At 48.7% G+C, this 13,598-nt stretch overlaps 1 protein-coding gene and 1 long non-coding RNA gene across 4 annotated transcripts in view; one reads left to right on the top strand and one right to left on the bottom strand.

Annotated features, from left to right (window-relative positions):
• Positions 1 to 415: 415 nt before the first annotated feature.
• Positions 416 to 13,598, top strand: part of SETD1B (SET domain containing 1B, histone lysine methyltransferase) — a 36,610-nt gene continuing 23,427 nt past the window's right edge. For 2 of the 3 annotated variants that reach the window (XM_083373442.1, XM_083373440.1), the window contains exons 1-4: positions 9,725 to 9,858; positions 10,035 to 10,186; positions 10,686 to 10,784; positions 11,212 to 11,482. In XM_083373442.1, coding sequence (XP_083229568.1) covers positions 9,783 to 9,858; positions 10,035 to 10,186; positions 10,686 to 10,784; positions 11,212 to 11,482 — 598 coding nt within the window. In that variant the 5' untranslated portion in view covers positions 9,725 to 9,782. Of the gene's footprint in view, positions 1,115 to 1,748; positions 1,794 to 9,724; positions 9,859 to 10,034; positions 10,187 to 10,685; positions 10,785 to 11,211; positions 11,483 to 13,598 lie in introns of those variants that run through there. The other variant, XM_083373441.1, reaches the window with a different exon arrangement.
• Positions 622 to 7,291, bottom strand: LOC310646776. The gene is made up of 2 exons (XR_014493760.1): positions 5,756 to 7,291; positions 622 to 5,483 (listed from the first exon to the last, which is right to left on the bottom strand). It is a non-coding gene; the product is annotated as an uncharacterized lncRNA (long non-coding RNA).

Here is a 13,598-nt window from a genome sequence, read left to right as displayed (position 1 = left end):
AGTGACTCACTGCAGTTACTTAGTAACAGTTCTTAAGTGAATCTGGCTTCCCCATTGACTGCCTGCCAAGAGAGTCACAAAAGGTGTATGTGACCCTAGGAAACTGCAACTGGCATAAATATGAGTCAGTGGCCAAGTGTCTGAATTTTGATCTGGGGACCGAGGGGGCGCTGGAACAGACATAAGTGTGAAAAACATTCATAAGACACTTCAGTGCCATTGCTTGTATTTAGCATTACCAATTTGCATGTGTGGGTTTTTGCTTTGCCCTGGTGGATCCCAAGTTTAAGGCTGTTTTAATAAATGCAGCAAACCATTTTAGAATGTATGGCAAATTTTGAAGTTGCCATATTCTTACCAGGAAGTTGTTTCTTGCTCCTTTCCTGCAAGAAAACATGCAACATAAAGGATGGTCTTCAGGTTTTAAATAGGATCTTGTGCATGTAAACAATGCTCCCTATATTTTTATTCTCCAATCAGCTTAAGATAGTGTAGTGATTTTTTGCACCCATGCAGGAGGGAGGAAGTATCTATGACTCTTTGGCCTGCCTTTTGAAGTCTCATTCTGGGATTAAGAAAACACCCACACTAAAAAGAATTGCAATACAGACGGCAAAGTCATTTTTCAGCAAATACCTTTTTATTTTGGTCTCACAGTATTTCAACACAGATTTTACATTTCTAAGTACACGTTTAAGTGAGCTGGCTCAGCAGAAAAACTGGGAGCTGTGTCCCACTATACAATTTAGCCGTTTAAAACCATTCTTTTTAAAGCTCTCGACAGATGGCACCACCTCGCCTGGCACCAGCCACGAATGTTGGCTTGGATGTCCATGAAGTCACCATTAACTGGGGGAGGCCATTTTTATTCCTGTAGGTACTTAGTGTCACCACTAGATGGCCCTCTAGGCCTAGAAAAACGCCACCCATGGAAGTTTGCCCTGACAGTAAACGGAAGGGGAAATTACTGCCAGTCCAAAAAGCAAAAGGCGGATGGCGGAGGAAGACGTCAGCTGACTCGAAAGCACAAGCAAGCAATGCCTTCTCTTCCACAGGCTTTTGGACCTGTGTCCTTTGAATGAGCCTCGCCGGGAAAACCACCTCTGAAAGCTGGGTAATTTCACAAAGCTGGGAGTATTTATTGGAAAATCCATGCAGCTCATGCACGCTAGCTGCAGTTGGGGGGTTGGGATCAAGTTCGTGGGAGACAAAAGGCAGAAGTAACTTCTGTCTGATATTTAACCATTGTTGATGCAATGCTTGTAACTGACTTCTTGAAAAAGTATTACAAGTCACTGTACTTTATTCCCATTTTTCCCCCTTTCAGGGAACAACATGTTCTCTGCCTGTTTTATCTGCATAATTACCTTGTGGGCTAAGCTAACTTCTGGTTCTGAAACGTTGCCTTTTGTTTCCTGCCCTCTTTCTAAGAAGGAAGCTAGGGAGTAGTTTTGCATGGTTTTTAAATAATTAGTACAGCATACATTTCTGGCTTTTATACTTTGACTACTAATTACAAAATCAGCCATGAGCATGCTAGTTTTTTTACTCCACGGGTGGGTGGAGTTCTACTATATGTGTAATATACAAGTTGTCCACTCGGTAGTAAATACGGAAAAGGGAACAAACCACATCTGTAAAATGAGAAACATACTTCCTCTTTCTCTAAGCCTAGCATGAGTTAGCACTGCGACTAATAGCAAAACTGCCCTCTTTTAACTATGTTTTACATTCTCCCTTTAATTTAGCATCCTCAAAAGCATGACATTGGATGGAGTCAATTTACAGAAACAGTAAGTACAATAAACCTTATTTTTGTACAAATTGGTTCATATGGTGCTGCACAGTTTCATAGCTCTATCTTCCAGGTTTCATGTTACAGTATTATCTGTTTCCTCTATTGCATACTGACATTTGTTCAAAATTTGTAATCCAATGAAGCATACCCAAAAATGACAGAGATGGCAGTACTCTTGCGCTGCAGCTTTAAAGCATTTAGAGAGCTGCTGCCTGAACATGTTGACTCTCTTTTATCTAGCTAGTGGGAAAACATTGAAATAAGCACGAGACTAATTGCTTATTTAACACTTGCTAGCAATTCACTCAAAAGACCAGATAAAAAGTTCCTTGTTTAAGCTGATAAAAAAGATTTCAACTAAAGATACATTCAAATATTAAGCAAGCTTAGGAAAAATTGCAAACATTACAAATGTATGACACTTTAACCAGGTCACTTAGACCTAACAGCAGCATTTGTACAACATTCCAAGCTTGCTTAGTGATTAACCAGGGTTAAGCAACAAAGAACAAGGTTTTGCTCATTCAGATCATTTATTTTATCGGCATGTTACGTGAATCAAGAAAATGGGTTCATTTGATAATCAAGTGTCTACAGCAAATCTAGCCTTTAGTGCAGCAGTAGGCAACCTTGGCTCTTTTATGACTCGTGGACTTCAACTTCTATGCTGGCTCAGGAATTCTGGGAGTTGAAGTCCACGAGTCATAAAAGAGCCAAGGTTGCCTACCCCTGCTTTAGTGGCTATCATGTAGGATACTTGTCATTTTCAATGGCCAAGGCCAATGTCCTTGAATATCCTACTAATAGCCAGTAATCCTACTGACAGCCCATTCACACTATTTGATAGAGATTTGCATTGCTAGCAGCTGCATTTTGAATACTTGAAAATAACCATTTTATCAGAGAAGTCAGTAGGGTGGGTTGAACTTCAGTTTGCTCCATGAACTGAGTTTATTTTCGCCTAGCAAAGATTTCTAAGTTTACACATCGCATCAACCCATGTGTGATTTAGAACTTCGCACAATGGGAAGCCAACTGATTTCCCATAAAACTCAAACCTAATTTCTACTAACAGTGATACATTAGAACACAGTCCTGAAATCACATATGCATAAAATACACTGCACCATGTCATTTTCAATACTATTCAGAGCATATGTCATCCAGCTACTCCAAGGCATAAAGAGCAATAAGAGATTATTGTTGTCCGTCACAAAGTTGGAGCAGAGTCTCACGCTCCCAGCATTTAAGCAACTTGAATTATGCTACTTCAAACATCTCTTAGTGGTGTAAGACAACACATAACCGAAGTTGGCCTTTTGAGGAAGAACATAAGTCTGCTTCGGGACTTGATGTTTTGCAGTCTTACACGTAACTTTAACCAGTAGGCACATATTTATGCAAAATGTCCTAATATTTTTCCCTTAAAGGGGCAGCATTAATCACCAAGGCAATTAACTTGGTAACATGATCCAAATGGCATTTGCTGTTCTCAGATTACCGTTGCCATTAATATACCAACTGGAAGGACTCTGGAGGATGGACATACAATTTTATTTTGTCTTTAACAATTTGCCAGAAGTATACAATTAAAGAATTGGCTGACTCTTATTGGGATAATGTCATGTCTGCGTGCTTATGCTTACCAAAGCTACCAAATTTAGCAGCATTACCAAAGCTAAAACTAATGCAGCCCTTTTGCCAAGCTCCAACAATGCCATATTCCTTGCCCAAATCCAAATTCTCAGTAGGGTATCCATACAAAAGGTTCCTGGGTTAGAATACCAAGAGTTGCCTAGTCCGGCATCGGGCTCTTGAAAGCAAGTTCCAAAAAAGAGGTGAAATACAGGCCAGTGCAACCTAGCAACTGCTCCTTAATGGGATGCGATGACAAGATCTGCACCTCAGCCCTGATTGGTTGAGCGAGCCACAGCAGCAGACCAGATGACATATAATATTTAATCAAGACCAGGCAGATCAAATTATGGCATAGCACAATATGTGAACAAGACTGGGTTCAAATCACACATTAGCCTTGGGTTGCTATGGCCTGCTGAATAGACAACTGGCTGCTTATACAAAATGATAAGACACTGAGTTGCACACCACCCAGCAGTGACTTTGTAAACACTGTAAGAGCGAAACTGAACCAATCACATGATGAGTGTGGAGACTCTGCTTTGTTCTTTATGGCCAAGAGCAGCTTAACCTTACTCCAATGGAGTATCCTCCTTTTATGTTAAGCTCCTACTATACCCCTCCATTTCTCTTCCCTACCATACGCGTTCGCTTCACACTAGGAATCCTGTTTCTTTTGCTTAATCTCTTTCTGCCCACTTGAATTTCCCCTTATAACTGCCTAAACTGCCCCTTTCTTCCTCTGCTGGAGAAAGGTTTAAAGTTTAAAGGGGGGAGGAAGGGAAATCATTCAATTAAACCTTGCTCGGGACAAAGAACCCTTCAGATCGTGTCAACATTTCATAAAACTGCTCCTCTGTACTCAGTCTTCTGGCTCACAAAAATAGGTGGAGTCTTGGCTGTCTAAATATACAACGAAACAGGAAGCGGGCCAAGAGGCTTGCTTGTAAGAACTTGCTATATCACTCAGCTTATTCCCAATGTTTGAGTGAAGCTGGTTCAGATTTCCATGCTGGCCTCAATTCAGACTTCCTCATGTTTCACAGACATTGAACCACTTGGTCTAGAAAGGCATAGAACTTCTACCTCTAATTTAACTTGAAAATCTTTAGAAACGCTGGGAAGGGTATTTCTGCACATCAAGCACTCTCCAAGGACAGTTGAAAGGGACTGAAGTGAAATAAATACCCTTGAAACTGACGAACATTGAAACATATAAAAATATCAATGCTTATTGGCTAAACCGACGAAGCAGGCAAGTCATTTCTCCACAAATTCATTGGAAATCACCCTCTCAGGACAATTTAACAAACTCGACAGGCAACACAGTCTTCGCTACTAGCAAAAATGTACTGAGCAAATTCCAAAAGTCTGTTTTGACCAACCAAGAGACTCTGTCTTAGAGCCTTCGACGCAGCCACCCTGTTGAAATTTTAAAATAAACAGTCTAGCATCCAGAAATCCCAAATTAGGACACAGCAACGTAGTACTTAATCCAGGCACTTTCGGTCGAGGAGGAGGGCCAGGCGTTCCAAGTCAACATCACAACTATTCAGACAAGCTGCAAAAATTTTAGCTTATTATCATACGCCAGCCTTGAAATCACGGGATTAAGTTCTACGTAGAATTCTCGATGTATTCCAGCCCCGCTTCACACCTATCTACAGCACGGAAATAAAACTACAGTATGCGACTGTATAGAACCGTGGTGAAAGAAATATACATGGATTGTTTGGAAAATTCTAACCTTCCATACTCTAGCCCAGTTGCAAAAGACTGGAAGCTAAAGAGTAACCACTGCACAGTGACCTACATTAGGCTCAGTGCAATGGGGAGGGGAAGAAAAACCCAAGGAAGATGCAGAAAGATCAAGCTTGTAGTGGGGCTGCTGCTTGCGCCTCGCTCCGACTCATCTGAAAGGAATTTGAGAAGCCATCAGTCGCCACTTCTCTGCCAGCAACGTAAGCCATCTTGGGGCAGACGCCTGTCCTAGCCATCATCTGGCGACTGGGCTCACTGTTCTCACTCCAAGCAAGTGGGTCACCTACTGAGGGAGAAGATGCACACCTTGAACACAACCACACACACTCTCTCTCTCAGCAGGATTGCTCACAGGGGGGAAAAAACAATGCGCCAGGATGCCTCCTCCTCCTCCTCCAGCCTGGTGGCAGAAATCAAAAGCCCCTTCTCCCAGCCCCGCTTAAAAGGCTGCCAAGTGTACAGTGTCAGACTAAGCAGGTTGACGACTCTGAAGCAGTTGGCGTAATTCACCAGGATTATGTCCGGCTTGTATGCTTTCGACTTAAGCAATTGCTTTACCTTCGCTCTCTTCCCACAAAGGCCTGAAGGATGACGTGGCTTAATGTTTAACAGGCAGGCAGAGTCCGTTCCTCGGAGCTGTTGCTTAAAAAACTGGTTTAACCGCTTGAGCAAATCCCCGGGTAGAGGTGGTAAAATGGCATCCGAGAGGCAACACCCAGGGCCTCCCTCTGAATATTTTATCAGCAGCCGCCAGCAGCAGCAGGAGGGATGTGGAAGAGAAACGCTTCAACCCTCCCCCCTCCCGAGAGATTTGATAGGGAAGAGAAAGGTCAGATGGATTTACGCTTGCCGATCCAGATCCGTGCTGCTCTGAGGCCAGCCAAACCAGAGCTGGTGGCTCCTCACTGCTGCATCGGTTAACAACAACAACCACCCAAAGATCCTGGCCGAGCCTCCGGGAAAGGCTCCGTGGAAGAGTCTGGCGTGCAGTCAAGGCCCGAGGCGTCGCCCTGCTCTTTCAAAAATGCCCCCATTTGGGAACAGCCGAGCACAGTGAAGCAACCTGGTGATCCACTGCTAGAGAGAGACAGAGAGAGAGAGCCATCTTGGCTGGAGGGAAGAGAAGGAACTGGCTCTCCTATCCTTACTCTGGATCTCGGCCCTGCCAAGCAAGGGAAGCGAGTGGCTTCAGCCAGGCTACGCCTGGCACAGGCTTCCCGCTGCCAAGTGGGCAGATGCCAGCAGGAAGAAGCCAGCTCTGGTCTGACAAGAGGGGACGGCTGCCTTTGCTGCTGCTGCTGTTCCTCCTCCTCCTCCTGCTGCTGCTCCTCCAACATGGCTGAGCTCACCCTTCCTAGGGGTCAGGGCTGGGGGAGGAGAGGCTGAGCAACTCCGCCAACACACAGCTTGAAGCTTCCAGGGCAGGAGCTCAGGGCGAGTCCTCCCCACCCCTCGCCCAGCCGCCTGCGGAAGCAGAGGAAGGCAGGCAGGCAGGGCCGCCATGACTGAGCAACCCTCTCCCTCGGCTGCAAGCAAGGGGGGGGAGAGGCTGCCTGCCCAACCCTGCCACGGAGAGCTGCTGCTGCTGCTGGAGAGACGGAGAAGGGCACAGCCTGCTGCGGAAAGAGTCCGCCTATTCTCGCCTCTCCCCCACAGGCCAAACAGCCACCATCTTTCCCCCTTCCCCACCCCGCAAGTGGGCGAGGGGAAGGCGAGGCATCTCTGCTTCCTCCCTGCTCTGTCCGAGGGGAGAGGCAGGGCCGCATCCGGGGGGGGGGCTGTCCGGGCACCCGAAAAAGCCTCTCGGAGTAGCTCCTGCAAGGCAGAAAAGGAGAGAAAGCAGACAAAGAAGCCCACTGGGAGGCAGCCAGCCTCGCCCACCGTCCCCGGCAGGGCTCCAGCCTGCCCGTCTCTGAACAGAGAACCGGCCAAACTCCATTTTGCTTCCCTTCCTCGCATCCTGCGCTGGGGGGGGGGGGGGGAGAAAGAGAGGCTGCTGAGCAACACCAAGCCGCTTCCATTACTGCGGATCACCGGATCTCTTGCTTGGAAGAGGAAAAGCATCCAGCAAAATCACAGGCACAAATCAAAACAAAAAAAAACCACCTTTCTGCAGGAAGCCAACCCGTCAGCTTGTCTTCGCTTGCAATAAGGAGAAAAGCTGCCCCCCCTGCCCTCCCCGCTGCCCCATTTTTCAAGGGCAGCCGCTTGGCAGCTCCTCTGAACGCCGCCTGGATCCGCAGAGCAGCCCCTCCAGCTCTCCAGCGCGGCGCTTTGTTTGGGCAAGATGGAAGATTCTGGTGGCCGACCGACCTCCCTCCCCCCCCCCCGCCGGCTCCAAGCCCCGGTCCGTTCGCGAACTGAAAATCGCTCCGACCTCCGTCCTGGAGGAGGAAGCCCTTTTGTCGCAGAGAGAGCGCGAGAGCGCGAGGCCTGCTGCTCTCTCCTTCCACTGCCAGGGCGAAAGCTTTACTTACCCGCACACCATTCCTGGCGCAGATCTGGAGGTGAAGTGGGGGGGCGGTTGGGGCATAGAAAAGGGCGGAAAAAAGCCCATTGTTGCTTAATATTGGTTACGCACTCCCCGATCTGCCGCAAATTTGCAAATCAAATCTCCGATCCTCTCTACGGCTAAAAACAAGAAGAACCAAACCCAAATAATTAGGGGAAAAAAGGGGGTGGGGGGGGGGGTTTAAGCCATCTTACGGATTTTGACTCCGGCCAACTTGGACTGCCTTTAAGCTGGTACATTTCGCGATTTACGCCGCAGCTCGAGACAACGGCGTGGTCTTTCCTGCCCCCCCCCATCCCACCATCTTTAAAAAAAAATAACATGATCAAATCCTGCCCGATCTGTCCGTGTTAGTGTTTGCTACGCCTGGCTAAGTTACTGTAGGTCAACATCTCAAGCATCTCTAAAGCCTTCAGAAGCAATTGGTTTAGATAACAAGACAAATATATAGATATATCATGACATGCAGATGAAGCCTGAAAGAAATAAACCAGGAGAACTGCGGTTAACGTTAACATGAATACTACACTTATTAAGAAGGACAGAACGGATTGGGTACTTACAACGTAAAAGGACAAAAAAGAAAAGAATCCTGCCTGTTTTGCAAGAATCTCACGGTGCCTACCGCTATAAGCTTTACCACGTTACCTTGTTAGCACGGAAGGATTTAAACTTTTTAAAAGATGGCCGGGTTACTTTTTTTTTTTAAAGTGTTTCGGACTGATCTCGAAATGTACACTTCAGACGAGAGAAGCCAGCGCTTTCCAAAAAAACAAAAACAAAAAAACAAGATCAAAAGACGCGTGTGATTGACTTTGTTTGGTCATGCAAAACTGGGACTTGCTGGCGTTAAGGGCGTGCCATGACCTAGTTAGACACGAGAGCAGCACGAGCTCCGAGTCGAGACGGGGGAGAAAAAAAAATCCAGCTTTTTATCACGTCTTCCTCCTTCCTCGGGGTCCTCTAAAGGCGGCCGAGCGTTGCAGGCCCGCCCGCGAACAAAGGCAAACCCGGCCGGCCAGTTTCACTCCCTTTGCAGACAAACATGGCCCAGCGCGCACGCGCACTCCCCCGCTCCACTCCGGCCGCCTCTCCTCGGCCGTCTGCGCGGCTGGCTTCGCGCGCCGCCTCTAATAACTGCGGCCCGATGCGAGCGGCGCCCCGATTGGCCGAGCCCGCCCGGGCCCCTCCGACCGGCCAATTGCCTCGCCGCGGCTCCCCGTCGCCCGGCCGAAAGCCCCCGCCGAGCCCCCGCCGCCCCGAGCCCGACCGAGCCGCCCCGGGAAGGCAGGGCGGCGGAGGGAAGGGGCGAAGGCGGCCCGGCTCGGGCCGCGGCGGAATGGAAGCGCCCTCCCGATTGGCTGCCGCGCGCCTTTCCTCCGCTCCCTCCCCTCCCGCCTGGAACGGCGAAACTGACACATTGTAACAAAACGTCGCCCCTTCTTCCTCCCCTCCCCCTCCTCCTCCCGCCCCGCCCGCCGGGGAAGGGAAGGGGCCTCCGAGCGCCGCGGACCCTGCCTAGCTCTGGGGGGGCTCCCCAGTCTCCCACGCAGCCCCCCGCCCTCAACGCCGTCTCCTCCTCCCGCCCCCCCGCCGTCCCCGGCGGGTCTGCAGCGGCGGGCCCGCTTCCCCTGCTGGAGGTAAAGGCGGGCGGCGGGGGCCACGCGGGGCGGGGGGCGGGGGGGGGAGGCGGGGCGGGGCGCGCGGGGGCGGCGGGGGGGGGGCGCGGCGCAGCTGCCGTGAACGTGCCTCCGGCGGAGGGCGGTTAGCCATTCGCCCAGCGCCCTGGCGGAGAATTGTGGGATGCCTGAGCCGCCGCCGGAGGAAGGAGGAGGAGGAGGAGGAGGAGGAGGCGGGCGGGCAGCGCGCACGCACAATATGTGCTGGCTCGCCAAGCGGAGGAGAAGCGCCCAGGCGGCAGGAGGCGCCCCGGCCCCGCGGAAGGGAGCCCGCGGCCCCCTCTGAAGGAGGAGGAGGAGGAGGAGGAGGAGGAGGAGGAGGAGCGGCGGCCCAGGCCGAGGCGGCGGCGGCGGCCTCTCCCGGCCCGCGGACGGACGATCGGCCCGGCGGACAATGTCTTTCAAAGAGAGCAAGGCGGCGGCGGAGCGAGCCAAGCCGAGCGAAGAGCCGGTCCGCAAACTGAGTTCAAGTGAGCGCCCGGTGGCTCCGATGGGGCGGCAGCGGCGCCGCTTCTGCCCGGCCGGCCGGGTCTGCGAGGCGGAGGGGGCCCCGGCTCCTTCCCTCCTCTTCCTTCGGCCCTCCTTCCTTCCTCTCCTTTCCCCCCTTTCTAACTCCGGGGCTCATCCTTCCTCTCCCCCTCCCCAGGTTGCATCAACGGCATGGAGAGCGGCCCGGCGGGTCCCTCGGCCGAGAAGAAGAATCACCACTGGAAAAGTTACAAGTTGATTATTGACCCGGCGCTGAAGAAAGGCCAGCACAAACTCTACCGCTACGATGGGCAGCACTTCAGCATTCCTGTAAGGGGGATCCCCTGGGGGACGAGGGAGGAAAAAAAGCAGAATGCTACCCGTGCATGCGATGCCTCCCCCCCTTTTCTTCCAAACGCCCCCCCAATCTGCTCGGAAACCTCAATGATCCTCTTTCTAGGGAAGAGGGAAGAGCTCTCTGGGTGTCCTGGGGGAGAGAAAGCTTGCTAGGAAACAACCTGCAAAGCCTGAAGTTACACCCCCTGACCTACTGTAGCCTGTCAGAGGAAAAAGAAAGAAAACTGCAGCTTGCTTTTGCTGGCCAGGGGATCCCCGGATTGCTTATCCCCAGTGGCGTCTAAAATCCCCCCCCTAAAGAAAATCAGCCGGTCCTTCAGCTTCCTTGCTTTGAAATTCTTCTGCAGGGTAAAGTTTTTTGCTCTGCTGGCGAGGATTGGATCGCTACCTGCTGGCTCTTCTGGAGAGGAGTGACGTCCCCCATGCTGTTTTTCTATTTTCTATTTTTATTTTTTTTTTTATTTTTTTGCAGAATCCCAGTCTGGCCCCCGTGGAGTGTGTGGAGGATCCCAGGATAGGACGCATCTGGACCAAAACGAAAGAACTGGAACTCTCCGTCCCAAAATTTAAGGTAGAGGTGCCCGGCGGGGCTGTTGCTCCTGTTGGCCGAAGTCGTGTAAACCTACTCTTTGGGCTTTCTTGTTTGTTGAGCATTTAGCGTAGCAGTGCCGTAGTCAGAGACAGCCAGGTGAAGAAGTTGAGGGCTGTTTGTCAAAAGTTGGCTGGACTGAGGCGGCCGGCTGCTTTTCAGATTGTCAGTTGTTGTGTAAACAAGGCATGGCCAAGGAGGTAGCCACGCGGGAGTTTTCATTGAGAGGAGGGGGGAAAAAAAGCTCTCCCATTCAAGAGAATTGTTTTAAACTTTCATTTTCCCCACCAAACCGTTTTGACTGACTCCCATCACTTTTTTCCTCCCTTCCTCTTCTTTCCCCTCCTCCCCATCCTCATGTTATGGGCCCTGCCTCCTCCTCCTCCCCCCTTGAAATAACCCCCCCCAGATTGATGAGTTTTATGTGGGGCCCGTGCCCCCCAAGCAAGTCACTTTTGCCAAGCTGAACGACAACATCCGTGAAAACTTCCTGACTGACATGTGCAAAAAATACGGCGAGGTGGAAGAAGTGGAGATTTTGTACAACCCCAAGAACAGGAAGCACCTGGGCATTGCCAAAGTCATCTTTGCCACCGTCAAAGGCGCCCGCGAAGCCGTTCAGCACCTGCACAACACCTCCGTCATGGGGAATATCATCCACGTGCAGCTGGATACAAAAGGTGGGATCCCCTCCGATGCAATCCTCTCCTCCATCTTGCTCTGTTTTCTTCCCTTACCTTTTGCTCCAATCCTGGAAGGGGGGGGGTTCATTTGCAGATCTCAGGGGAGGGCTGTTAATTAATTAAAAGGGGGAGACTTAAATGGCTCCTCTTTCTCTCTCTCACACACACACACACACCCGTGTCTCCTTGCTTTTCTGGGCTTTTGGTTGTCACGTGGAGTTGAATGTGTTGTTGGTTGCTAAGAGACAGGCCTGTAATTTAGCAAATGCTGCCATCCGCTCACTTTCACTCCTTCAGTCCCTCACTTTTGCTGACCCACTGCTTGCTACACTGCCCCCTCCCCACCCTTTCCTTGCACCTCTGGGCCGAAAGTATGCTTTGCCCTTAAAGGATGGTAGGGGTGGAAGAATTCCCTTTGGAAAAGTGTCTGAGAAAATAATCTGGAAGGTTTATCCCCTCCAAGGGAGATTACAGCAGAGCCCTTCCTTTTATCTTGTCGCTTTACTGTGGAAATCAATATATTCTTAAAGGGGACTGCAAAAATCTGTCTTGCTTTGTCTCTTAAAGAGACAGTATGCCCTTATTTCCTCGGAGTTGAGAGTCTGGAGTGCTGGCCCTGCTAGGCATAAGCAAAGCAACTAAGGATGAATGGAATGGTTTATATAATTCCTAAATGGAATTATTATTATTATTATTTCTTGCCGCTTTTTCCTCCTCTTCTTTGTGTCCTGCAGCAAGGAAACATACTTCAGTCATTCTGACCCATTTGTTACTTTAATATATAACATGTAACTTGTTTCCTTGAGAACTAGAAGAATCCATTTAAAAAGGGGGAAATGTTACATTTTGGAGTAAAAGGCCTATGTAAACAAAACTGGGTTTTTTGTGAATTGAGATACTTTATTTTTAAAAGTGTTTGTGCTGAAGTTTGAAACTGCGTGTTGCTTTCAGTGCTAAATGCTGGAACGCAGCTTTGATCCAGTTTGCTGAATTTCATACGAAATAGAACATTTTTTTCGCCCATGTATGCAGGTCTGAGGATTCAGACCTGCATATTAGAAAGAAAGAGAAAAAGATCAATGAAGAGGAAATATAGGTCAGATAGATGGCTTTGCTATTGAGTGTACTTTCAACATTATTTTGAGGCACCATTGCGTTAATTCTGACTAGAGGCATATAATCAATAAACAATACCACCATCTGTGATTTCAGCTTTGCCCTCAGTGCTTTGTGATACATCAGTTGAGCTTTAATATTTTCAGTCCAACCCAACTCTAACTTTATTAGTTTAATTCCAGTGAGTTAAACAGAATTTACTTAGGAGTGATTGTAGCCTGAAGTCTTTCTGGCTTTAAATGAAAACAACAGTGTGAAATCTTCATAATTCTTAGTTAATTGCTTGAAACTTTAAGCTGTTATTGTATGAAAACTCACATTAGTATTTTGCACATGTTTTGAGTGCTTACTGCTAATACAAAAAGTTTTAGGTTTCTCTACAAATACTAGCCTTTGAAATAATTGTTTCCTTTTTTGGATTCTGACATATCCAATACTTTTTAGTTACGGTAATTGTGTGATGTTCAATATTAAAGAGAGTGCATAATGTTTAAATGTTGGCCTCTGAAGTCTATAACCCCGGAGATCTTAAAGTGTTATCACTTTAACTGTGAGTCATTTAAGGCGAAATTTATATCTTAGGGTATAGTAAGAGTGTTGCTGTTGCTAATACTGAGATAATAAGGCCTGTCTAGTGATACTTTGATTTTTTTCTGTAACTGAGATAGTAACCTGCCCAGTGAAATCGCATGATCTTGTCACATAATTGAGTGTGATGATGTGGGGTAGAGGCAAAGAGTTACTGGTGGACCAAGAAGACTTCAGTTCAATGGGCCTCTCCTGCAGAATTCCAATCAGATTAACCAAAAACAGACAGGCAAAGTACATGCAGCTTCATACAGCTGCATTGGGATTGCAAGAACAGAACTTGGGAACAGAGCGAGGCTTATACAGTTGCCCCTTTGGAGAAGCTCAGAAGCAAGACATAGAAGCAGATCTGAAGCTTCTGATTATTCCCTAATTCTCTGGTCTTCTCATGAATCTTCTCCCCCTGTTG

This window comes from Vipera ursinii (assembly GCF_947247035.1).
Source record: "Vipera ursinii genome assembly, chromosome: 14".
In the NCBI taxonomy this organism is placed as follows: Eukaryota; Metazoa; Chordata; class Lepidosauria; order Squamata; family Viperidae; genus Vipera; species Vipera ursinii.
Note: the sequence above shows the minus strand (reverse complement) of the source record. Positions and strands in the feature narration are given on the sequence as shown.